The sequence below is a fragment of the Atractosteus spatula genome, chromosome 1 (assembly GCF_055471065.1).
Source record: "Atractosteus spatula isolate fAtrSpa1 chromosome 1, fAtrSpa1.hap1, whole genome shotgun sequence".
Classification (NCBI taxonomy): Eukaryota; Metazoa; Chordata; class Actinopteri; order Semionotiformes; family Lepisosteidae; genus Atractosteus; species Atractosteus spatula.
Window position 1 is genome coordinate 25,307,579 of NC_142706.1, and position 27,603 is coordinate 25,335,181.

The window sequence follows — 27,603 nt, forward strand, 5'->3', positions numbered from 1 at the left end:
TCTGTGATCTGCCGCATTATCCGGCTTGCATTCTGAATAGCTGTATCTGTATTGCGCTGCATTGTGTTTATTTTCAACTACCAAAATGTCCCTTTAGTTACATAAATCCATCTTAATATTCCATATTTAGTGGATTAAAAAACACAGTAGATTAAGAGATTAAATAAAGCAATCATTTCACTAACATCTAATGCACCACAGGTGCCGCCTATTGATTGTCTTTGGCCACTGAATCACATAGAAACATACACCGCACTGTGCTGTAGTACCTCAGCAATGACTATTACAGCACATACTTAGTGGCTGCATCTGTGTATGTGTTGGTACTGTATTGCATTAAAAACCTGTGAGCCAATAGCTTTTGAAAAATCTTGCTATTTTACTTTATGATCACTAAAAGTCAATAAAACATCCCATTACTCCTTTAGTGAAATCTCATTAAGCTCAAAAGCATGTTTTAAAGTAACCAGAAAACAATTTACAGAGTAGATCAGGTGGGTTGCTGCATCAGCATGTGTAGGATGCAAAGGAACAAGTAATAAGTTTATTCCATGCTGAAAGAGAAGAAAAAAAACACAACGATGCATATGAGTTGTATCAAGTATTTTGTAACCCCTGGTTTATCTTATTCCTCTGCTTTTTTACACAAGACACTAAAATGTTTCATAGTAGTCAGCTGCTTTTCTTGACTTACTGTCCTTAATATGAATTGTGACTAAGAGTCATATCAAATGAAAGCTGGTTCAATTTTATTTGGATAGTGATATTTCATCATCGATTAAAATTTGTTCTTTATCTCATTACCATTATTGCTTGAATCCTATACTCACTGGCATTAAGAAAAATTGTACCTTAAGTATTTGTATTGTTGTACGTATAGGGGGAATCAAGTTTTTAACCACACCTCAAAGTACTTCTTATCTTTAAAGAGAGGCAATGGACACAGCTTTTGGTCAGACTAATTAATGCCCTGCAGCAGTTACTTTATATAATCTTGCAGATTGTGCCTGCCACAAATGCCAGTGCCTAGGTAGCCAGGAAAGTTTAGTATTATTTAGCGTTGACCAGACCATTCTTGGGTAGATCTTTAAGCCAAAAATTTTGGGGAAAGTACATATTGCGTTGTGGAAATCTTGTTTGTTTAACTCCAATAATTAGCTATGAACCAGAGGTGAGAACAAATGCTTACTGTTATTTTGCTAAAGGCATATGTACTGTAAACATAACTTGAAAGACCTTTTTTTCTTGAAGTATGGCAGGTATCGACATACATACAGCACAATAACAAGGGGAATTTCAATACCACATGACAATGATGTGGCAGGATGAAAATGCTGCATCTGACTGAGAGCTCACAAGTAGGTGTCAGGTAGTGGTGAGATGGACAGAGCTGCAACAAAGAGGTGGTACAAAAGTACACAAAATAAAACCAACACTCAGGGCTGAAAGGTGGTACCAGCTAGGAACAGGGGATGCACTGAAACAACAAAACAAGCACAAAAATAGAAAGAAAGATAACTGGCAAAAAAGCCTCAAAGTAGCAAACACACAGCAACTCAGCTAATGACAGAGCCCTGAGTTAAGGATGAGGGAAGTATTTAAAAGAAATGGAACTAAAGACCACTGTGAAAATCTGCCTGAGTGTGTTCTAACAGTGAGAGAAGGTGTGCTGTCCCGATGTGCATGTGCGTGCATGACCGATCAGCAGCACCCACTCAGGCATAACACACTTGAACTGACTCTAGAAACTCTTGTTAAACCCCAAGACCCCAAACACAAACACATTTAAAAACATGAAAAAAGATATGGAATGAAAATAAGAAAATACTCCTACTTTGTTTACAGTCCAGACTAGAGGACATGAGGACAGATAATTAGGATTTAAGCAAGGGACTGTTTTTCCTTTACTCAATATTTAAATCCTATTGGTGTTGCCCACTAGGCTAAATAAGCATTTTTTAGATTGGGGAAAAAGCTTCCCATTTGTTTAGTATCACAATCACATGGATTTAGTTATACATAAGGCCTATTATTTTGTGTGAAACAGGTTTACCTTATCGTATTAGTATTTGTTTCTAATTTGCATGATTAGATTCTGTAAAGGGTAGGGCACAGGTACTCTCATTTCTTGTATTCATCATTGCGTATTTGGTGGTTCTTTTAAAATTTGTAAATAATGATGTGATTTTCACTCTGACTTATTTACTTCTCTACTACCTGGGAACAAAGAAAACATGTACCTACCAGTGTTACCTCTCATTAGTCCCTGAAAAGATGAGATGTGTATTTATTAATTTTTATTATTTGCCTGCAAGATAATCAAGTACCAGGAACTGATCTTATTTTTTAGAATTCTAACTTCATTTAATTTGCCTACACCCTCAGTTTATATATACTGTATTATGGTGGGTAGCTGCATCAGTATGTGTAAGCTGCAAAGGAACAAGTAAGAAAACACAACATTTCGGCCGTGGAGCCTTCTTCAGGTGGAGCAACCAGAAGAAGGCTCACACCTGAAGAAGGTTCAATGGTTGAAACGTTATGTTTTCATTCTTCTCTTTTCAGCATGGAATAAACCTATTACTTGTTCCTATACTGTATTATAGCTGGTAATTTCAGATGTCACACATTGCCTCACAAAAACATGTCAACCCTTGGGCAACATCCCCAGAGACAACAGGATGGTCATTTGCACAGTCACAGATTTTGAATGCTATTTCACATTACTTTGTACTAAATATCACTTGTTGCAAAACATGAATTGAGCAGGCTGTCTACAGCCTGTCTTTTGTAAGTCTGACAAAAGTGTTGCGAAATGTATAAAATCATCCAGCCCTCCAGTATTTGAAGGGAATAAATGAGAAAAGTTACTAACACATCATAATTTTAATTCTTGGGAATTTTGGAATTTAATCCAACAAACCTCTTCTCATCCCTGATCTGTAATATATCAGACTAAAAGAAACTATAAATCTTATGTCTGGTTATCCTATAAATTACATGTATTTAAAATATTTTAGGCCCTATGATGGACCAGCATCCCATCCAAGGTGTATCCTGCCTTATACCTAGTGCTTTCTGGGATAGGCTCAGGGCCACCATGACTATCACCATTCAACTAATGTTAACAGGAACAAGAAGGATTCTGAAATTTACAGAAGCATTATGTCTTCTTATGTAGATGAAAATGCTTAATGATGTGAGTTTGATTTCAATTTCCTGAACATACTATTTTTAATAGATTCTGTGGTATGCTATAAAGAACCATTTACAGTATTTAATTAACAATTTTGAGTATAAGTGTATTGTTTAAGATTTGAATAATTACACATTTAAAGCTTTAGATAAACTGCGTAGTTTGTTGTAACTTGATGAGGAGGCAATATAATACACATTTGGCTTTAATAATCTTGGTAGAGGGATACCCTGGCCATAAGGACGAAGCTATTGTAAACCTCAACCCCCTCCTCTAGAGGAATGACCCAAGGTGCTGCTACAAGGCAAGTGATGGGGAGAAGGGAAGGGTGCAAAGTGATTTACTTTGGAACCACTGATGTACTTTTTAGCTACAGTATATATGCTTAATCTGAAAAGGTTTGTAATCTCAGATTGTTTGTAATCTCTGTCCACCTATTTTGTTTACAGAAATACATTTCACAACATTTTAAGTTGTTTCTAGAAAGGGTTTTCATCTATTTAATGGGTTCATTTTTTCTCTCATAGAAAAAAACATTAAATAGTTAATGTCCCTTCATTTACAAGCTGTTGTTTTGAATCCCTGTCTTGTGGAGCTGCTTATCTCCAAAATGACACCCACTGGGAGTACCATATTGGCCACAGTGTTCCCCTGGGATTGAGGGAGAAAGAATCAGCTGGCCTCATCACGGTACAACAATTTCTTTTTAAAAGTGCCTCATTATGCCGGTTAGAATTAATTGAAGATGAACCATCACCTCATACATTCAGCATTTAATGATTCAAGCCAGTCTTCCAAAGCAAAAAATATTACAGCTAAAATTATAAATTGCTATATATAATCTGTAACATGCTGAGAAGCAGATGCAGTCTTAAATTGTGTAGTAACTAAAATGTTCTTACTAATCCTTTAGGTCCTTTATAGTAGACATTAAAATTACAACTAATACATCACCTAAGTTTATCTGATTAAAAATTCTGTCTACTTTTTCACATCCCATTTTTGGATAATGTATTGCAAATCCTAAGTAAAGCATGGCAGCTAGATTGGGAGATGAAAAGAGGATGGAGGTGCCAGAGAGCTACATTATGCTACGTTCACACTATGAAATTAAGGAATTAGCTGAACCATTCCTATAAAAGTATTATGGGAAAAAGGGTATTGTTAAATGAGAAGCTTGTGCATCTTCCTGAGCATGTGTCACTAAGATTTCAGGGTGAGATTACCTGCAATATTGGGAAGAAAGTAAATGATGCGAGTTTATGTTAAAATGACTATCTCTTTGCGATCTTAAGTAACAGCTTCTCTCATAGATGTGTTAACTGCAGGTAAACAGAAGACAGTTATTTGGTGAACAAGTTCAACTGAGCAGGTACAGTACATTTTCCACTGTTACAGCTGGGTTATAAAAGAGAGCCTAGCTATGCCTTCTGTGGGACTCACATCAGGGTGCAATGGCAATATTACATCGATAGTCCATTATTTTCCATGTAGGCTCCTCTATATTAGGGGAAATTTATGTACAGATTTCCCTGCTATGCTACCAATCTATTACAAGCATTTAGTATATTGAACCACTCAAGTAGAAAATAAAGCATTCATTGTCCTTTGTGCCTTAGCCCTTTTTATACCTATACTGATTTCTAGCTTCTGTTTTATTGTTTTGTCTAGCTTGTCACTTAGGTCTTCTGTAGTCTTTTCTCCAGCAAATGTCTGGATGAGATTTTTAATTTGTGCACACATGGCCTTCATTTCTGTTTTAGTTTTGAATACCCTGAAATGGAATTATAAGAGAGTAGCTATCACTTACTTGACCTTCTCTACCTGGAGAAGGTTTGAATCTTGTTTATTTCATTGCTCACTTCTTTCAGATGGTTCTAAAGTGTTCTCATCCTAATGGACTACAGCTAGCTGATCTGTATCTTACAGGTGACTAGCCTTTTTGGGCTCTAGGCTCTTCCTTTGCTGTGTATTAGCTTGCAGGACCCTCCTTTTCTACCTCAGCTGTACCTAAGATGTACCCCCAAGTCATTCTCAGCTATTCCTTTAGTGGTGCATCTGAAACAGGCATCATCTGTATCATTTACCTTTTTAGCTCCTTATCTTTTCTTAGGTTTAACTTCTCTCGCTTGAGCACAGAACTGGAGTTGGGTTGTTTTACTGGTGACTGGTCTCCTGTTATGCTTTACTTTGGTGACTTTTGATATCGTTCCATCCTCTCCTGATGAGGATCTCATAGAAATTTTTGGTCTTACAACAGGGAATTCCCTGAGCAGAAAGACATGCATGTTTGTTTCCACGAGGGGAACAATAAGGAAGGAAGTGTCATTTACTGTATATAAATAGTTTTTTGAACTGTTGCACTAATTAGGGTTCATCTAAGTACATTTAATTAAAAAATGAGTAGGCTCTCTACACCCCTGACACCATCCCCCACTTGACGAGGCTGTGACCTAATTGATGGGTTTTTCCCCCCGACTGTCTCCTACATGAGACTTAAACTATTCACACCGATCTTTCTGTGCTCTAACTGGCCTCTTCTGCAACTGTTGTTGCTTCTTATTGAGCCAGTTATTGTCTCACTTCAGGTTTGGTATAATGTTTCCCATAGTTATATTATAACTCTAACTTATTTTTACAGCAAAGAAATTCAATTTCTTCTTTTCCAGAAATGCCTGCCCCTCTTTGTTTTAGGTGAAAATGTTTCAGAATAAGCTAAAAGACAAACTTTGCCTTTGGGTTCAGGTAGTAACACAATCTATAATCACCAAGGGATCTTGTGGCAGGACCCCTTAACTTGGTAGCATGGTGTTAGTGGACCTAAACACATCCACCCCCGAGAATGTGCACCCTATTTGTTAAAACAGGGTAATAAAATAATAAAAATTCTGAGGAATTGTGAAAATCTCTGTCTCATGTCAAATATCTGCATTTCTTTTTTCTGACTGCTCTCTAAGCTGTATGAACTGTCACAGACAGCTAAGAGGCAAAACGTCATCAGTACAATACTGTGGATGGTAAGCACCTGTGTTTACCTGTGATCTGCCTGTTATCATTTGAACTGGGCACCTTCAAAGGGATACCTACACTATATTTCATTAGATTGTACAGTTTCATGATGTCTCTTCAACTTCATGAAGGTGTACAATCTAATGAAATATATAGGAGATAGGCCCAAAACTGCATGCCCAATGTCACCGTTCATCATCCACAGAATGAGGCAGGGTGGGTACAGAGAGCAAACCTGATAACACCATCACTCAATCACCAGTTGTGCTGGCCCCCTTAAAAGCTAGCACAAGACTAATTTTCTTTGGTTAACTCACTGACACCTCTACAAGCAGTCCGAGTCAAAACTTAAACATTTCTCCAAGACGCCAGGCTGAGAGAGTTCAATTCAATTCAGTTTATTTTTATATAGCACCATTTACAACAAGGTTGCCCCAAGCCGCTTAACAATGCAAGTGACCATAAATTTTGTCAATACAGAACAGAAGACGAGAAGACAACGGAGGAGAGGAACCAAAAACTCCTTAGTAAGGAGAAAAAAACATTTAGGGGTCCGAGGTCAACAGGTTGCCCAACCCCTTTGGGCATGCTAACATTATATAATTAAAAAAAAGGAAATAAATGAATGAGGGTATTAATCCATCCATCATGTCTTCTGTGTATTAGTACTCTATGCAGATCTCTGTAGACCAGTAAATTGCTCCTAAACGATAGCTATATCCACGATATCCTTCTTGGATCCATGGCAGTGATGCATCTTCCAACTCAGATGGTGCCCAGCCCGGGCGCCATCTGGACATGTAGGGAGGAGAATAGGATAGTTTGGTCATCTACCTGCTGGGCCAACATAGAAACACAAAATGGCATGTACAGCAGCACCAGCAGCCATGGTTGCAGCAGGCTATAATATAAGGTGTGAGTAGGCTAGGCTGAAGTAATAGGTATTCAGTCTGGATTTGAATACTGAGATTAACTCGGCATCCCGAATATGGGTTGGGAGACTGTTCCATAATAGAATAGGAGAGTTATCGTTTGGTGTAAACTAAATGTATATTTGAGTGTCATCAGCATATGAATGAAACTTAATATTATGTTTTCGTATTATCCTACCTAGTGGCAGCATGTAAAGAGAGAACGATATTGGACCCAGCATTGATCCCTGTGGTACCCCAAATTGAACTGGTGACATTGACGAAGCAGTACAATTATTAGATATTTGAACAAAAAATAATTAGTTAAATATGAAGTAAACCACTTAAGGACAGTTCCAACCTCAAACTCAAGCCAACCTCAAACTCAAGCCTGTGTAACAAAACCGAGTGGTTAACCGTGTCGAAGGCAGCACTAAGATCTAGAAGCACAAGCACTGTTGCATTCCCCACGTCAGTAGCTAACAGAATATCATTTACAACTCTTGTTAATGCAGTTTCAGTGCTGTTTCCTGGGCGGAAACCAGATTGAAATTTCTCAAGTATATTATTTGTATCCAGATACGATTGAAGTTGGGCCACAACTATTCTCTCAAGAATTTTAGATAGAAATGGGACATTTGAGACAAGCCTGTAGTTGTTAAGAACGTGTGGATCCAAATTTGGCTTCTTATGGAGCGGCCTAACAACCGCTACCTTAAATTGATCAGGTACAACGCCTGATGCATAGGTCCTGCCAGTACTTCAAGGGAATCTTTGACTAGTTGAGTGGGGATGGGATCTAGCGGACAGGTGGTTGACTTTAACTTAATAATTAATTTCTTGAGTTCTTGTTCATCAACTAATTGAAAAACACTAAAGAGGTGCTCATGTTGTTTCTGTACCAGACTTCTTTGCAGCATATTTGATTGGGTTTGAAGTCTGATGGTGTTAATTTTATTGTTAAAGACGTTCATGAAATCATCACCACTAGAGTTACATGGTGCTATAGAATCGGTCTAATTTGTTAGATTAGCTATTGTCTTAAATAGGTAGCGAGGGTTATTTTTATTGCTTTCTATAAGTTCAGAGCAGTAAGCTGAACAAGCTCTATATAGGGCTTTCTTATATTGTTGCAGGCTATCAGTCCATGCCGACTTGAATATTTGCAAACCAGTAGACCTCCATTTGTGCTCTAGTTTGCGGCACTCCTGTTTAAGGGATTGTGTTGATCATTATACCATGGAGAGTGTCTAGTGGTTTTGACTACCTTAGTCTTAATGGGGAAATTTCATCAAGGGCCTGTCTGACCACTGTATTATAGTTATGTGTGATTTCGTGAACATTATTACTGGAGATGAAGCTAACATTGTTCATCGTGTTCATGAAATTTAATGAAGTTGCTGTGTCATGTTGTAATAGTCTTCTTCTTAGCAGCTATCAAGGGCAGTCGAATCTCAAAAGTAATTAAAGAGTGAGTCAGTAAAGTACAGAATTCTGCCCAGAATTACAGAATTTCTGAAACAAAAGCAATCTTGTGTTCATGAACTCACTTTCATTTTGACCCAATCAATGAAATAAAAAGTTGTAACAACATCTTGAATAACCAAGCAAATTCAGCACCATCCTATAGTTAGGACAAAATTAGTTCTCCCACCAGTCTACCTTGTGGCCAGACCTCAAGAAGACAATTGGGTAAAAGATGCTTTAAATACTACAAATTCAGCAAGACACTAACTTCTGGCAGAGCTGCATGAGGATCAACACAAGACAAAACTCTTTGTTTTCTCTCTGCACAGGAACACTGCCTCCACAAAGCAAACTCCTGACAAGTCAGACAATATCCGTCCCTGTCTTGTCAGTGGGAAATTAAAAATTTGGCAAAAGCATCTTTGTGTATAAGACTTCCTTATTTACATTATAATTCTTTAGAGTTGAACAATTATTCCATACACATTTGACGTTTAGTTCACACTACTAAATACATACTTACTTGTATCTGAGAATATGAATGTGATGTAATTAAACGAGACTGATAAAGTGTACAAGAAGACCATAAAATATTATAATAGATGTATTTTAACTCAGAAGTCATTAGCTCTTCTCCTTGTAATCTCTTGGTGAAAGATTAGATAGTTGTGTGATCTATTTCACAAATATATTTGCAATAGTGCTTTTGTTATGCTTTTGTTATGTGTCACACATGATTTTAGTGTTATATAAATAAATTGTATATTTTGTGTGAGACTGTAAATTGTTATGTTTGATTGATTCCTAAAAGTCATTTAATATTGTCATAATTCACTGTTACAATTTCTATTTGTTACAGTAGATTAAAACCTTCACTTCTCTATATCTGGAAAAAAAACTAAAGAAACTTTTATCGCTTATTCTGGTAATCAACTTTTCATAACATACAGTTTCACTTCATAACATACGGTACTAAGCGTATACACTTGAACATAGATTGAAGGACACTGTCTTACCAGTTAATTTACTTGCCTTAAAGAAACACTAGAAATTCTACTGTAATGCACTAACAATCACAAGGTCAGCTTTTATTGTGAAGCTATTTGAAGAATGGAAGAATAATCTTTGTTCCATAATTCATAATTGCTTAAATCCAGTTAAAATCTGCACTGTAGAATATCCTATAGACCAATACAATTGTTTTTGTTATGTTTGAATCTAAATTGACAACATTCACAATCCAATTTATAATTCCTCTTTTATTTATTCTCAAGATTAGTGTTTCTAACATTGTTGTGTAAATTTATTCTCAGTATTTATACAGAAATTACTACTAAAATGAACCCCACCTTGGATCCTTGAATCTTATATCCATTGCCCTTCTATGTATGTACAAGTAAAATACAAGACAGCATAGCACCTGTTATCTGGTATATTTGTAGATTTTTGTCCCACTGTCCTGCTCCATTTAGTTCTGTTGATCATACCATCTTTCTGAATATATTCAAGAAGCCTGTGGGTATTACTGGAACTGCAAAGCTGCAGTTTCAATCTTATCAGGCATATAGAAAACATAAAATTGACATTACAAATTAAAATTGGTCATTTTTCCTTCTGTACAAAGTTGGTTACATATGCCACTCCACAAAGCTCTGCTCTCAGTTCATTTTGTTTTGTTATTTACATGATGTGTTTTTATTGGTTCAGATTCTCTATAGATATGTTAACAGGTTTGATTTCTATGTTGTTAATATCCAAATTCAGGTTTTCACAAAACGTGATGTTAAACTCATACTATCTGCTTTATCACATGGGGCAGGTCCATTCATTCAATTTCTATCTGCTTACTCCTGGTAAGGTGAGGGTCGCAGTGGTAACAGTCTGAGCAGAATAGACCAGATTTCCCTTTGTCTATCAACAGTCTCCAACTCCTCCTCGGGGATTCTCAAGTGATCCTTGGCCAGCTGAAAGATATAATCTCTCCAGTGTTTCCGGGGTCTGCCCTGGGGTCTCTTCCCATTGGGACATGAGCAGTGAGTGGAGCAGTGACTCTACTCCAATGTCCTCTCGGATTGCTCAGCTCCTCACCTTGTCATGGAGAGTAAACCAAGCAGCCTTATGGAGAAACCTAATTTCTGCCGCTTTTACCTGCAATTTCAATTCTTTAGGTCACTACCCAAAGCCCGTGACCATAGGTGTGGAGGGTGATGTAGATCAATCAGAAAACTGAGAGCTATGTCCATAAATTCAGCAAATAAGAAGACGACATCATGCATAAACAAACTGGACAGCATCAAACAGCGGAGATGCATTCCTCACGATACTCTCCAAGCCTTGGCTGTATTTGATAGCCTGTCCATGAAAATCCTGACCAGAAGAGGAGATAAGACATGCCCTTGGTAGAGTCTGATGCCCAACTTGAATGGGCTCAACTTAACTCTGAGAATTTGGACACGATTCTTGTTCCACAAATACAGGGACTGTAGGGCAAGTAGTAATGGCACCATCACCCCAATTTCTCCCAGCACAAGATACACAGGCGTCATGATATATGTGGTTAGCCTTCTTCAAGTCCACAAAACATGTGTAGACAGGGTGGCAAACATGCCCCCTCAAATATCCATGCATTGAAAAAAGGTGGTTTACTATTTCACGGTGTAGTGGCAATGCTTGTTAATAAGACAGAATTAAGCATTGCTGTGCTTTCCTAAATGAGGCCCCATCTCACTCTCCATCTCTGTGGTGCAGCCACAGAGAAAGTATTCATGCAGGCTGATTTAAGATGTTTTCTTTTGATAAGGGACAGCTCCCAAACGGGGATGCACTTAGCTAAGCCTGGCTATCATGATCAATGGTCATCCATTGGCGCCTATCTGTCTAGGGAGTGCCAAATGGACATCTGGACTGCATTCCTAAGTGTCAGGAGTAAGTGAGTCATGTCTCACCTTGATCAACCAATCAGGGACTGGCAGGGCGTGGTAACACCACGTGGGTCTCCAATGCCCGCCAAACTCTCAACCAATCAACACACATCTGTGTCTTGGTCAAAAAGGGAGCGCAAGCTCAGATCGGAGCTCTCCTTGGCCATTTTCGCGCATCCTCAGAGACAATCACGTGACAACTGCTGTTGTCTGCACTGGGACTTGGACTTTGTACTAAGCGCGAGGCCGAGGATCCCATACGTTCTCAGAATTCTACCAACGTGAATGCTCCGCTTGATCAACGGCAGCCTACAGTTGGACCCTCGTCGACAATCTGAATAGCTTATTCAGAAGCAGCGCTGGACCGGGAACGAACCAGCTTCTTCCCGGGCAAAAGAGTGACTTGCGAGGACCCGCGGTCACACTCTGTGCATAGAGACTTTCTACTAGCCAGCCGGACTGCTGGTAGATCCCCTCGGAGCAACGATTGCCCTGCGCGCCGCAGTTAGATTCCTCCGCCGTCCTACTCCGAGCTGCACCTCGACTGGTTGGCCGGTAGCCAGAGGACACCGGGACAACACCCATTGGACAACCGCTGGAACAGAGGCTGCAACAGAGCCTGTCAGCTGGTTTGGTGTTCGTGCTGGGAAATCCCAAATCCATACACAGTGGATAAGTAAACCCCATGTTCTACATTGCGTCTCAAGAATTCAATTGTACCTCAACACAAGTTGTTATCAATTTAATTCATGAGTAATGTATTTACTTCCGAGTTTAGATTAACAGTGGGTAATAACACTGATTAGCGATTTGGTAACCGAACGATATATATTGACATATATTCTCTGTTGTGTATCTCTTTGTGTTTGCATCTCTTCGAGATTATATACCTTGTATATTGATAACCCTCACAGTAAGGTCTGCCGCTTGTATCCAGGCAGACTAGTATATGTTTGGTGCACAATTTATATTAATAAATGTATCTCTTGTATTGAACCCGTGTGTGTGCGTTGTTAGTTGTTCTGACGATTGATTTTCTAAAAGCCACAATGAACCACCTCGTGATTACTGCTACAATTAATAATTGTCTCAGTAAACCCATCAAACCTCTACAACGGCCAGGACAGAATCCATCTGTTTCTCCTATATCTGAGGCTTGACTATCGAGGCTCCTTTCCAATATCCTGCCATAGGCTTTCTTGGAGAATCTGAAGAGTGTGATCCCTTTTAAAAATGTGGACCATCCCCCCAGTCTGCCAATGTGCCAATGCTGGGTAACAGTCCCACCTTCCACATCACATTAAAAAGGTAAACACTAAACCCAACAATGTTCCACACCTTCAGAATTTCTGGCCTGATCTCATCTACCCCTGCAACCTTACGGCTATGGATCTGTTTAATCAACACAATGACCCAGGTCCACCACAGGCTTCCGGAACTGCTTCCTGAAAGGAGGGTGTATCCACCAGATTCTGGAATTTCTCAATGGTTCTTTTCACCTCTCAACCTCTTGGGGCAACCTTGTTGTGAAAGGTGCTATTTTAAAATAAACTGAAATTAAAATTGAAACAATATCCCCAGTCAAGGGCAATGTTTCACTACCATTGCTGAGAACAGCCTTTGCAACATCAAGCATTTCCCTCCTAGAATGGCTTACCAGAACATCTTCAAGGCCATCCAACAGTCATTTTCTATGATCCCTCCAAACTCATCTGACACCTGGGCCATCACTTCACCAACAACTACAGGTGTAGATCTCTTGGCCTGCCAGTAACTCTCAGACAAATCTGGACACTTCTCTGTAACAATGCATGGAAGGCCTCCTTCTTCAGCTTAAAGTCCACCATTGGGTCCTAGGGTTCTTGCCATAACAGACAACAACCACCTTTGGATACAGCTCCTTGCAGCTGCTTCAATAACTGTGGTCTTGAACAGGGGTCATTTGGAATCAATGTCCCCGACCTCTGCTTAGATACAGGATAATCTCTTCTGCAGGTGGGAGTTGAGGTGCATTTGTAAGGCATTCCTAGGACACCCTGGTATAAATATTGTACATGGTATACATAAAACAATGAGTGGATAAGACAACTTGGATTTGACATGATCTGTACTCTGTACTCTCTCTGTACTCTTAGGTATTTTATGGGCTTCTTACTGTAATCTGCAACAACAATTTTTCCCACTTTGCATTTTTTAACAAGAGCTGCTAGTTAATATTATGTTATGACAACCCAATTTGTGATCACCAACTGTTTGACACTCTGACTTTGACTTCTGTACTCACAGGGACAAAGAGGACCTACAGACATCTCCTTTGACATGCCCACACCAAATGCCTTTTATCTTTTGATATGTTGTAAGCTTTATTATGTCTTATTACTCTGTTAGAGGAATACAGATCATACTCATATAGTAAACTTATCCAAACCTATCTGCACATTGATCAAGCACTGATCAATGCATAGAACAAAGCATGGATGTACAAGTAAATCTACTATCTTCTCTCATTGTGTATTTTTACTGTGTATATATTGTGTATTTTTTGTTGTTGGTCTATAAAGTGCTTTGAGAAGCCAGCTTTAAAGGTGCTATGTAAAATAAAGTTGTTATTATTATAAATACTATATTATTATAAATAATTATAACTTATATTTAAAGTATTGCAGAACCAAATGTAGCCTATACATAAAACCAAAATAGCGATGTGTTCACTTATTCTGTGAGGTATTTCTGTATGAATCTATATCACTTATCAGTGGAACGAAAAGTGGCTATAATATGCAAAGGAACAAGTAATAGGTTTATTCCATGCTGAAAAGAGAAGAGAGAAAACACAATATTTTGGCTGTGAAGCCTTATTCAGGCTATAATATAATATATGTTTAAACTCAAAACTGCTGCTGTTATTGTTTGTTTTGTGACTAATTGCAATTGAGTATCGCATTGCTAGTTACATACCTTTATCTGGTATATATGAACATAAATGCCATTCTTAAATTAAAAACTAATATTAAATTACCAGGACATTCAGTTAGATACCAATACAGTACAGAAACACAGAAAGCACAGAAACACATACAGAAGAAGTAATAATTACGGCCTACATATTAATTTACTGGTCAGATTAATCATCAGATCAGCCCCCTGCAGTTTGTGCTAATTAGAACAACAAAAATGGTGAGCCTTCAGCAGTTACCATGGTGGTGCTTGTGATCATTGCGTTTAACCAACGAAACAGGGCGAAAAATCAGTCACATGACTTTGGGGCTGAGTTTCGAAAGCTTAACCTATCAGCAAGACAGCAAAGACATTTTTCCAAGAAAGTTTAGCCTTTGTCACTAATGAAACCACTAAATAAAGACATAAATATAGAAATGGACAATTAATTGACTTTTATATTTCTATATATCACAACATGTTCGAATCCAAGTCATTTTCAATAACAATGGGTAAACTGGGTAAACTATCACAAAGCTTTAGAGAACTTAACATTTTTATTATAAACAAATAGTAAATACGACATTTACATTGGTGTTATTAATTTTTCACTTGAGTGTATGGAGGATTGTGAGAGCAGACCCCCCCTTTTAGGCTACATTTTTATTAAGAAATGGAGGCTGTATGCGTTACAATATAAACATTTACTGTCAAACTTTAAATCAACAGTTTGCAATGAAACACAATATTGTTGTTGTTGTTATTGTTGTTTTTATCCTGTAAAGCGTTTTGAGAAGCCACTTTTAAAGGCGCTATATAAAGGCGCTGATTCTTATGGAATGTGTTTTCTTTCTTCTTTTTCAGCATGGAATAAACCTATTACAGTACTTGATTCTTATGGATGCCCGGTTCCGCCGGGGATTCATAATAAAACATGGAATCGCGTGTCTAAGGAAATAGCAGTATAACTATATCCATGCACAAACAGTAGCATGTTACATTATTAATTTGGGTGTCTCCTCTTGCCAGAAAGCGCTAAATTGCATTTTGAGTGCGGTTTTTGACTTTTTTTAAATTACAACCCATACATAAGCTGATACTGTTTAGACTTTTAATTATTTTAAACTGTATTACAGCAGCACAATGTGCTTTTTCACGAAACCTAGAGTAACGAAATATCTTGCATTGTACAGCTTTTCAGCTAAATATATTTATCCCTTACACCTGACACTTGAGGTGCCCGACAAAAACTGGTTGAACAGCTCTGTTGGAGGTTTGCAGATCAGATCAGATTCCCTTCCCCCCACAGAAAGACAGACTTACTAGTCGCTATTCACTGCGCGGCGAGCAGCTCCAATTTCAGGTGTTAGCGATAGATCCCAGTTTAGCCGATCTTATTACAGCATGTTACAGTTCACTATTATTAACCATATTAATTTTAAGTGCTTAATGCCATTTTTTGACCACACACGAATATTCCTATGTCCATATCTTCGCAAGGGAATCAGTGCGAATTGTAATACTAATTAAATGACCGCGGGCACTTTCCACCCCCTCTGACAGCAGGAACATAACCCATTCTCAGCTCAGCAGCTCATTACAATATAGGGTGTTTGAATCTTTTGCTGCCTCACAAAGCTTTAGAGAACTTAACATTTGTATTATCAACACATTGTAAATACGACGTTTACATTGGCATTATTAATTTTTCACTTGAGTGTATGGAGGATTGTCAGCTGTCACTGAGAGCACTTAATTAAATGTATTTTTTGATTCACAATCAGACAAATGCAACATAAATTGTTATCTTTGTCTTCTAAGTATCTTAATAAACTTTCAGGATAGCTTTCTCCCCGTTTAGATTTATTTTTCTTGGGATTTTGGGATCAATTGTGGAAAGATTAGATTGTAATCGTTTTTTTATTTTTTAAATACGTTTTAGAAAAGTGTAATCTATACTAAAAAGCTGTACACCACCTGCTATATAGATACATATTGTAATACTTTCAGGTTTGGATAGGACGGGCACAAGAACTCAGACTTGCGGAGTTTTTCTTCTCCGTCACCACCTGCTAGCCCTGCTCTCCCGGGCCCCTGCCCGCCAACAGCGCGAGCCAACACACCGCCCGCGTGCCCAAGAGAGAGAGAGAGAGAAAAAAGAGAGAAAGAGTAAGACCCAGGGGTGTAGAAGCAGGGAACTATTTTAATGGAAAACGGATACCTCCCCAGACTGTACGCCCGCTTCACTGTGGGACAGCCGCACTGGTCAGCGGCCTTCCTAAACCCCGCCCTGACCACTTTCACTCCTGTCCTGCTCTTCCCCGCGCACCCCAGCCGGGCGCTCTTCGGCCTCTGCCCAGGGTGAATGTACAGTGCCTTGCGAAAGTATTCGGCCCCCTTGAACTTTTCAACCTTTTGCCACATTTCAGGCTTCAAACATAAAGATATAAATTTTTTATTTTATGTGAAGAATCACCAACAAGTGGGACACAATTGTGAAGTGGAACGAAATCTATTGGATTTTTGAAACTTTTTTAACTAATAAAAAAATGAAAAGTGGGGCGTGCAAAATTATTCGGCCCCTTTACTTTCAGTGCAGCAAACTCACTCCAGAAGTTCAGCGAGGATCTCTGAATGATCCAATGTTGTCCTAAATGACTGATGGTGATAAATAGAATCCACCTGTGTGTAATCAAGTCTCTGTATAAATGCACCTGCTCTGTGATAGTCTCAAGGTTCTGTTGAAAGCGCAGAGAGCATCATGAAGACCAAGGAACACACCAGGCAGGTCCGTAATACTGTTGTGGAGAAGTTTAAAGCCGGATTTGGATACAAAAAGATTTCCCAAGCTTCAAACATCCCAAGGAGCACTGTGCAAGCGATCATCTTGAAATGGAAGGAGTATCAGACCACTGCAAATCTACCAAGACCTGGCCGTCCCTCTAAACTTTCAGCTCAGACAAGGAGAAGACTGATCAGAGATGCAGCCAAGAGGCCCATGATCACTCTGGATGAACTGCAGAGAACTACAGCTGAGGTGGGAGAGTCTGTCCATAGGACAACAATCAGTCTTACACTGCACAAATCTGGCCTTTATGGAAGAGTGGCAAGAAGAAAGCCATTTCTCAAAGATATCCATAAAAAGTCTCGTCTAAAGTTTGCCACAAGCCACCTGGGAGACACCCCAAACATGTGGAAGAAGGTGCTCTGGTCAGATGAAACCAAAATCGAACTTTTTGGCCACAATGCAAAACGATATGTTTGGCGTAAAAGCAACACAGCTCATCACCCTCAACACACCATCCCCACTGTCAAACATGGTGGTGGCAGCATCATGGTTTGGGCCTGCTTTTCTTCAGCAGGGACAGGGAAGATGGTTAAAATTGAGGGGAAGATGGATGCAGCCAAATACAGGACCATTCTGGATGAAAACCTGTTGGAGTCTGCAAAAGACCTGAGACTGGGATGGAGATTTATCTTCCAACAAGACAATGATCCCAAACATACAGCAAAATCTACAAAGGAATGGTTCACAAATAAACGTATCCAGGTGTTTGAATGGCCAAGTCAAAGTCCAGACCTGAATCCAATCGAGAATCTGTGGAAAGAGCTGAAAACTGCTGTTCACAAACGCTCTCCATCCAACCTCACTGAGCTCGAGCTGTTTTGCAAGGAAGAATGGGCAAGAATTTCAGTCTCTCGATGTGCAAAACTGATAGAGACATACCCCAAGCGACTTGCAGCTGTAATCGCAGCAAAAGGTGGCTCTACAAAGTATTAACGCAAGGGGGCCGAATAATTTTGCACGCCCCACTTTTCATTTTTTTATTAGTTAAAAAAATTTCAAAAATCCAATAGATTTCGTTCCACTTCACAATTGTGTCCCACTTGTTGGTGATTCTTCACATAAAATAAAAAATTTATATCTTTATGTTTGAAGCCTGAAATGTGGCAAAAGGTTGAAAAGTTCAAGGGGGCCGAATACTTTCGCAAGGCACTGTATATTTTGATATTTAGATGAATGGAAAGGGGCACTTTAATGTTCTGTACAGCTAATATTAAATTCAATACTTTAATATTCTTTTCTGTATGTTTAACAATAGTGGGTACTGGCCTAATTCGGCCCTGCACCCATTGTTAGGTGTTAATGTGTTGTTGTTAAGTGTGAATTTGTACCTGTTTCCCTGAGGTCTGGCTTTTTTTCTGGGAAACCATAACTCTGGTCTTGTCCAGATTGACTGTCAGCGCCTGACAGTGCTGCAGGTCTGACAGTGCTGCTCCAGCAGTGCCAGGTTCTGCCGCAGCCTCTGTTCTGTGGGCGACAGCAGGACCAGGTCGTCTGCAAAGAGCAGGAACTTGATTTCTGTAATTAATGCAGATCAGTAAATCAAGGAACAAAACAATTATTGCGCCCAGCTCCTCAATGGGCTTTGACGTGCTAATGCGTTGGTTTCACAGTCCGGGTGTGGCAAGCCTCTAATGTCTCCCGACTTCGAAGAGAGAGGTGAAACAGCACTACACAGCCCTGTCGCAGTACACGAATATAATTATATCTTATTAATTTCTTTAGATACGCGATTCTTTTAATACAGTCTTTGTTGTGCTCTTGAGGATCCTTGTGATATTTTGAGCTCTGGTTGAATGATAAGTGTCCCAGTTTAAATAACTTTCGTAGTTAGAAATTATGAAACGCTCTGCTAAAAGCAAGGGAGTTTTTATGTCCGTTGAAGTAAAAGAAAATGCCTGACAAAGTAGGGCTTGGACAGATTCCAAGCGCATTTTTGCAATTTACGTTGCATTGTGCATTGTGCTGCTGTAATACACTTTAAAATAATTAAAAGTCTAAACAGTATCAGCTTTATTTATGGGTTGCAATTTAAAAAAAAAGTCAAAAACTGCACTCAAAATGCAATTTAGAGCTTTCTGGCAAGAGGAGACACCCAAATTAATAATGCCACTGTTTGTGCATGAATAAGGTTATACTGCTATTTCCTTAGATACGCGATTCAAAAAAATTTTTTTTTAATCCCCCGCGGAACCGGGCATCCATAAGAATCAAGTAATAGGTTTATTCCATGCTGAAAAAAAGAAGAAAGAAAACACATTCCATAAGAATCAACGCTTTTATATAGCACCTTTAAAGGTGGCTTCTCAAAACGCTTTACAGGATAAAAACAACAATAACAACAACAACAATATTGTATTTCATTGCACTTTGACAGATCATCCTTAAATCAATTATTGACTCTTCTCTCTTTACTACTTGTATGGAGTGACTGAGCTCCGCTCTGTACCACACAATGATCCCCCCAGAGTCTCTGCCCCGAGTGATTTGGGTTTTTTTAACAGAGGGCAAAAAACTCTCTCTCTCTCTCTCGCTTGCCCTCCCCCCTGTGTATTGTCTGAGAGAGAGAGGGGGGGGTGGGCGAGCGAGAGAGAGAGTTTTTTGTCGTCTGTCAAAAAACCCCAAATCACACCTTGCTAATACATTTGAGGTCTTTTCAAAGTATGTGCTGTCCTTTGACAAAACAAGGCTGGCCAGATAATGTGAATCGAAACCTGTTTTTCTAGCTTTTAAAGTTGTGCGATGTGTAAGCAGGAACACATCATTATATCTTACATATGAAAAATACATAATATAGCTCCCAAACAAACGCAAACGTGTTTTTAATAAAATGCTTTTATTCACTCATAATCTGACAATTTCAGGAAGACTAAGGAAGGACTAAGGAAATTGTCATCTGTTGTTGAAGCTCTGCGAGCTCGTTGACTTGTTATCCCAAGTTGTTTGAATCGCCACAATTCAAATACAGAAAAAAGAGCTGACTGACAAGATTTAAGATGTGGCTGTCAATGTTGGATTAAAAAAAACACGTTGCCCGACGTTAGTTGCATTGCTTGAAAAATAATTTTATTTTGAGAGACTGGATAAGTAATTCAAGTGTTTTTTTTAACTTCCTGAAAAACAAGTAATAATTTAACAATATGTGCAAAAGTTTTATGATATGTCGCTGTTGTGAATGTCTGTGGAGTGTATCTTATTTACCGTATTGCGGTATTTTGCATCACGATGCGCGAGGCCGTAGCCAATTACCTCCGGTACGTGTCTGTGCCGCGCACTTTGAATGGCTGCATCTGTAGGTTGCAAGGGAACAATAGGTTTATTCTATGCTAAAAAGAGAAGAAAGAAAACACAACGTTTCGGCTGTCTTTTCAGCATGGAATAAACCTATTACTTGTTCCGATATAAGGGCTTTACTAATATCAGATGATACTGACAATTTTTTTTCTAGACATTATTAAAAGAATTACATTTCAACTCAAAATAATGAACAATGCTTGGGACCTGGGATCCATTCTGGACCTGGAGTACTATCTGTGTGTGTTGTCCCCATGTTTGAGTGAATTTCCTCTGGATGTTCCAGTTTCTTCCCACAGTCAAAATACATACTAGTATTTTAATTGGCATCTGAAACAAATTGACCTTTAGTGAGTGTGCTTGTCTTTTGTGTGACCTGCAGTAGACTAGCATCTTGTACAGGTTGAATACTGCCTCACACCTGTTGCTTGCTGGGATAGTCTCTGGCTCCCCCATGATCCTGTACTGGATAAAGTTAGAAGATTAATGGATCGATGAATCAGGAGGCACAGTGGTGCAGTGGTTAGCATAGCTACCTAGCAGTGCTGAAGCCCTGGTATTAATTACAGATCTGCGGTGTTATCTGCATAGATTTTGAATATTCTCCATGTGTTTATGTGGGTTTCCTCTATGTGCTCTGGTTCCCCCCACAATTCAAAGACATACTAGCAGGCTATTTAGCATCTGGGGTAATTGTCCCAGGTGTGAGTGTTATGTGTTTGCCCTGTGTTTGTGTTTGCCCTGAGATGAACAGGTGTCCCATCCAGGGTGTATCCTGCCTTGTGCTACACTGGGCAAACATTCGAGGTCAAATTCTTCCACGAGTTGAGTACCTTTAAAGTGGAGACGACGGTACCAAAAATTTTTGGCACGCCCTCTGTTTAAAGCCGTGGCCAAATACGAAGACATTATGTACAGTTATAATTCAAACTGAATTAAAAACTACGCATCCCAGTTAACATGGTGGTGCTTGTGATCCTCGTGTTTAACTAACGAAACAGGGTGAAAAATCAGTCATATGAATTTGGGGCTGAGTTTCAAAAGCTTAACTTATCAGCAACAAAACAAAATTTACACGTTAGGCTACCTAAAACTGTCAGTTACACGACTGTGTATGTCGCTTAAGCCACTCCTATTTGGCTTTTTAGTGCCCCCCCCCCGGGTGCCTGACTTGTTGCCATCTTTAACCATTCCATGTCCGAATTGCAGTAGGGAGAGACACGTCCGAAAAAAAGTTCATCCCAGCTACAATACAAATATATTTTTGTGGGGGAGCAAAACATCAGCATTTACTGCTAGTAATTACTGTATGATTTATAGTTGAAATCTGGGCCTAAATATAAAGTTAAAATCTTGACAAACAAAGCAACGTAGGAAATGTGCACTTTTTCTGCAAGAGAAATATACAGAGAAAATAAAACCTTTATGACATCTCAAATCAGTTTTGATCAAGGTCTCCAAAATGAACAAGAAAAAGAGCATTTTCAGAGAGCAATTATGCTGTGTTTATGTAGAATAAGTGATTAGATTTATGAGCAATCTAATTTCTTATTCGTTTAAAACAGCAAAATTTCAGCTGCAAAAGATCGCACCAGAGCAGAGACAGCACTATTTCTGCTTGTCATAGACGTTCAGGAAAGGGTGAATGAAATAAGTCATGTCAAGTACAATAATTTGGTGATCAATAATAACAGTTGTAGGACAAGAAACAAAAGATGAAAACCTAAGTTTTTAAGGCTAAAACTAAAATTCAGTCTACAAATTAAGGCAAATGAAAATTTAAGACAGAAATGCACATGAGCAAAAAGTTTGAGAAATGGAGCAGGTGTTACTTTAAAATAAGCAAAAAAAAAAAGCCATGACTAACCATAGTGCAGAAGAGGGACACAGGAATGCTTAGATATACAAAAAAAACACAGAAAGGTTTGTGTTACGAAAGAACATGCAAACTTGAAATAGATTTGGCAGAGAGTGAGGAGTCAGAAAATTAGCAATTCTGTCAGAGAGCCTTATATGAATTAATAGCAAACATGGTTTCACAGAGGGCTTCTTGGATAGTTGAGCATTCCGGTAGATTGCCAGGCGAAAGGATTTGTAAATATATTTTGTTAAAGCAAATCAGTTTCTTAAAACACAGAAAATTATTTTTTCCAAGAAAGTTTAGCCTTTGTCACTAATGAAACTACTAAATTAAGACATAAATATAGAAATCTAAAGATTTTTTATTCAGTGTTGGTAGAGGATGAACTGTCAAGTTGAGCTAAGTGTCTATTTTGTAGCAGAGTTGCTGAAAGATGTTAACACTGAAAACAGGTATTTAGAAATGAGTCATTTCAAGAAGAATATTTTCAGAATAATTATAAATCTAGCAGGATAGAGAAAGCACAGAAAATAGGCAGTTAAATTGATCAGATTAGTAAGAAAAGCCAATTAGCAAAGAGGGTGTGAGAAGAGTTTTTTCTGAACCAGGGAAAATCTGATCATGTTTCTCTATAACAATAAGAAAAAAAACTTTATTTTATATAGCACCTCAAAGCAATATAGTTGGTGTAAAAACAGTTATAAGGACCACAGGTTACAAAGTAAATACATATAAGAAAAACAAGCAGTTAGAAGTACTACCAAAATTAGAAAATGAAGCAAATATAGACACTATGTCTTCTGAAAAGAAAGGTTTTGAGGTTAGATTTAAATGCACTCAGGGTAGGTGACTGATATCACTAGGGATACAAATTCAGAGCTCTGGGGTGCAGCTAGAGACGGTCCTGTTACCCATACAATGTAGATGTTCTCGAGGACAGCTAGAAGACCAGAGTCAGACGGATTGAGGATTTTGAAGTTGACTATAAACTCGGAACCTGATAGGAAGCCAGTGCAAGGACTTGAAGACAGGTGTAATGCATCCTGATCAGGATTCTGGCTGTCAAATTCTGAACATATTGGAGATTGCTCAGTGTGGATTTAATTACCCCAGTGAACAGGATGTGCATTTATTAATTATAGAAAAAAAGCCTTTCTTAATTTCTCTAGTTCCTAGTTTCTCTAGTTCCCTTTAAAAGAAACTATTCCACAATGCAGAGTACTACATGGCCAGTATTTACATATGATATTTGTGATTTAAACAAATTAACATAAGCAGTTTTGGGGGATTTAAGTGTTGACTGAGTTATTGTAGGATGTAAGACTAGAGATGTAGGTAGGAAAAAAGATAATTTGGGGAAAGTTGAGGAAAACATTGATAACAAGAACACTTCCTCATGGGGTTAGGCATACTTTTGACAAAATGACAGGAGATGTTATAGACTGCAGAGGAAGATGATGAAGTTAACAGACTGTTTGTTTACATACTGTAGATAGTGAAAAGAGGATTGTATTTTAGATTTTATGTAGTTGCTAGCATTGAACTGTGTGTTGGATGCACATGAATTGAAGGAATTGAACACAGAGCCAACATCTTAAGATGTTTATATTTACAGGCAATTTGTTAAAATAACTAACTAGGTACTGATGTGCAAGAGAGGTGGAAAGGCTGTTTCCTTAAGCCATCACTATAAAATAATTTATCCTCAGTGAGTGCTGCCATCTCATAGTGGGTTTCTAACACTGTGTATAGTTCCATCCACACAGTGCCTTTACTTCCATCCATTTTCTAATCTCTTTATCCAGTATAGAGGATTTGGAGCCTATCGCAGCAAGCAACGGACGCAAGGCAGAATACACACTGGACATAGCGTCTGTCCATCACAGGACAGACAAACAGACACAAACACCAAGGCCAGTTTTCCCATAAGCCCTACCAGTATGTTTCGGACTGAGAGAGGGAATCATATCACACATAAGGAGAAAAACCACGGAACCCAGAAAGAACATGCAAACTCCACACACCCAGGACGGCAGGAATCGAACCTAGGGCCCCAGTTCTACAAGATAGCAATGCTAACCACTTTGCCACCATTAGGAATGGATGGATGTCTTAGTCATCTTTCTAGTTCAGAGGTTTGCATGCATAATTTATTATCGAAAGCCACTGAGACATCTGGCACTACTGTTGTATTTACGAAAAAAAATATACAAAAAGCATACTAACAACTGTGCCATCCTATTCCTTAGTTAATATATTTTATTTAAAAAACAGTTAACATTGTAAGTAAAATATTCTGAATTATATTTTACTCTATTTTTTCTTTAATTTTGTATTTAACTTATTTTCTGATAGTCAGATTTAATGTATATTTGAACAATGAAAATATATTTTTACAAGATGCGGGGAAAAGTGCAACAATTTATTACAGTGCTAAATTTAATATTATTGATTACTAATAATTTATGCTAACACCTAACATTCTTAATTAGATGTATTTAAAACAACAAACTAAGTGTAACATAACATTCAGAACTGGTGCCATTCGCACCCCACTCTGTAGAACAGCCATTATGTAAGACTGAGCTCCCCGCCTCCTCCGTCTCTTGGTGCCGCCTCCCCCTCTGACAGAGCGCAGTGGACGGTACGCTATTTTCAGAGCCTCTGATTGGGAAAAAAAGACCTGCTGGTCTGTCCTACATAACAGGAAGAGAACAGAATGTGATTTTTTCTGTTCGAAACGAGTGTTGTCTTTATGAAATTCATGTATTTTAATAGTTTAATTAAGAAGTAAAAAACTTACACTGTACACAAAGATTCCAAGCTGATCACAAGAAAGAAATATTTTGCGCATAAAAAGTGGTTATAAACTATTGATACCTGTTTTTATAGATTTAAGTCATGCAATGTCTAAGTTAAGCAGGAACACATCATTATATCTTATTTTTTATTTCTTTTTTAAAAATGAAAAAAAATGTTTGCCCAGCCTACTTGTGCCCATTGCTTACCAGGATAGGCTCTGGCTCCCCCATTACTCTGTATTGGATAAAGTGTAATTGTAATGGCTTAAAATAAAACATGCAATGTCAAAGACCATACATTACCTAGATTTAAGCTGTTGTTGCCACATGGACTGTCTAGAATATTTTTTTAAAAAAGTTATTTTTTCTCTGGGATGTACTTCTTGACAGCTTTCTCTTTGCAGATGTAATCAAACAGTCTTTCCTGACCACAGACATTTTTTTGTTATTTTATTTTGTTTGGTAGGACCAGCCCTGAAGACAGTATCTCCAAAGCAGGAATGCGAGGAAAGGAAGCATGAGATTCTGCCAGACAAGGAAAGTGAAAGTGAAACTTCCCTGAATGAGCTTTCCTCCTCCAGCTCTGAGACCCATTCGGAGATCGCAACACCACATGATGGAAGCACCAGTGCCCCAGTTCAGTCTACCTTACGTCAACCAAGCACACTTACTTTGGACAGACCATCAAAAAGGGTCTCTGTGCAGTGGATGCAGCTGCCAGACAAGCGCAGGAACAGCGAGCTCTTCCAGTCATTAATTTGCAACCCTCGAGAGACCAATCTAAACAAAAAGAAAGTAACAGAAAAGCTGAGTGTGGAAGAAGAAATGAAACAGTGCATTCAGGATTTTCAAAAAATTAAAATACCAGAAAAATTCCCAGAACGCAAACGTCAGTGGCAATCTCAACTGCTCCAGAAGTATGGACTATAAGTCATTTTCCTGACCTGAGTTATGACACACTGATTGTTGTCCTCATCTTATAGATCCAGTCAATGTTAAGTTCCCCCACATGTATTTATTTCTGAGATAGTTTCAAAACATGAAGCTTTCTTCAAAAAGTATAACATTTGGCAAATCTAAAACAGTCACTTCTGATATTCAAAACCTAACTTGTTATTAAAAACCATGTGCCTCTGTAAATACAATTTGAACCTTCATAAAAACAACAAAAATAAGGCAGCAAGCCACCAAATAATTTCAACATGTTTTTTTCTTCAAACTGTTGTAATTAATTTTTATGTAATTGCATGAATGGGACAAATAATAATGAAAAGTTTCAGACTGATAAGTAAAGGCATTTATCAACACATACAATGTGTAAGGTAAATTTAGTTAGTTATTCTGTAAAAGTATATTTGTAGATTTTCTTAGAAAAAGAACTGCTTTGGTTGTTTAGGAAAGCAAAAAGAAATAAGTTTCCTTATTTACAATACTTTACATATCATATGTAATATTAAAATTACATATTTTGACTGTACTGTTTGTTAATGGTCATTGATAACCTGTTGTTATCATTGATTTTTTCTGCCATACACGTAAGACCAATTTCAAAACAATTTTGACAATATCCTATATCAGAAGTGTTTTAACAATGTATTGCTTGTCAGACTATAAAGTAGTAAGATAAAGTGCACTGTTGTCTGAATGTTTAGTATTGGTGTATTATCATAACTAGCAAAATAAATAGCATAAGGCTGTTTTAATTAGATGCTCCAATTTTTGGTAATTAGACCTGTTTTCCAAACAGTCACACATTCAAAAGTCATATGCATGTATTCCCTTCAATTTCTGATAGAATGTCATGGCACCTCTTTTATCAATATTTTCTTCGAAACATGATTTTATGTCTAATAAAAGCTAAATTAAACATGAAAATTGAGCAGATTTTTTTCAGATCAAAAAACCTTTATATTACCATTTTGAAAAGAAAGAAAAAATATCTCTAAAAATGTTGAAGTCTAGCAATAAGATTTCCACTTAAAAAATACAGTGTCTAAACATTAGTATACTCAGAATCTTGAAATGTGTACACTGTTCTTATAGAAGAGTTTCACTAATTGTGGAGTCAGAAATCCTGAAATCAAAACATAATGATACAGTAAATATAGTGCTCCCTATTACAAGCTCAGGTTTTGTTTTGTGATTTTCTGTGAAATAATGCATCATTTACAGTTTGCATGGGGGTATACTGCAATTGTGGTAATGTTTTTCTCATCATTAAGTCTCATACAAATACTTATCATGAGTCTATACAAAGATTACCTTCTGCAAATCAGAAACAATCAATGTCCTACTAGCATTGATAAAACAAGCCTGTGGTACACTTGGTAGCTTCACATTAGAACCTCATTTTCAAATTAT

General features: G+C 38.1%; 1 protein-coding gene across 3 annotated transcripts in view; it reads left to right on the forward strand.

Moving 5' to 3' along the window:
* Window positions 1–26,172, forward strand: part of kctd8 (potassium channel tetramerization domain containing 8) — a 145,122-nt gene extending 118,950 nt beyond the window's left edge. Inside the window, exons 4-7 of one of the 3 annotated variants that reach the window (XM_088911408.1) lie at window positions 7,119–7,124; window positions 8,514–8,520; window positions 23,454–23,472; window positions 25,775–26,172. In XM_088911408.1, the coding sequence (XP_088767534.1) occupies window positions 7,119–7,124; window positions 8,514–8,520; window positions 23,454–23,472; window positions 25,775–26,172 (430 nt within the window). Of the gene's footprint in view, window positions 1–1,000; window positions 1,023–3,515; window positions 3,525–7,118; window positions 7,125–8,513; window positions 8,521–23,453; window positions 23,473–25,708 lie in introns of all 3 variants that reach the window. The other 2 variants (XM_088911418.1, XM_088911400.1) reach the window with 2 other exon arrangements.
* Window positions 26,173–27,603: the final 1,431 nt, after the last annotated feature.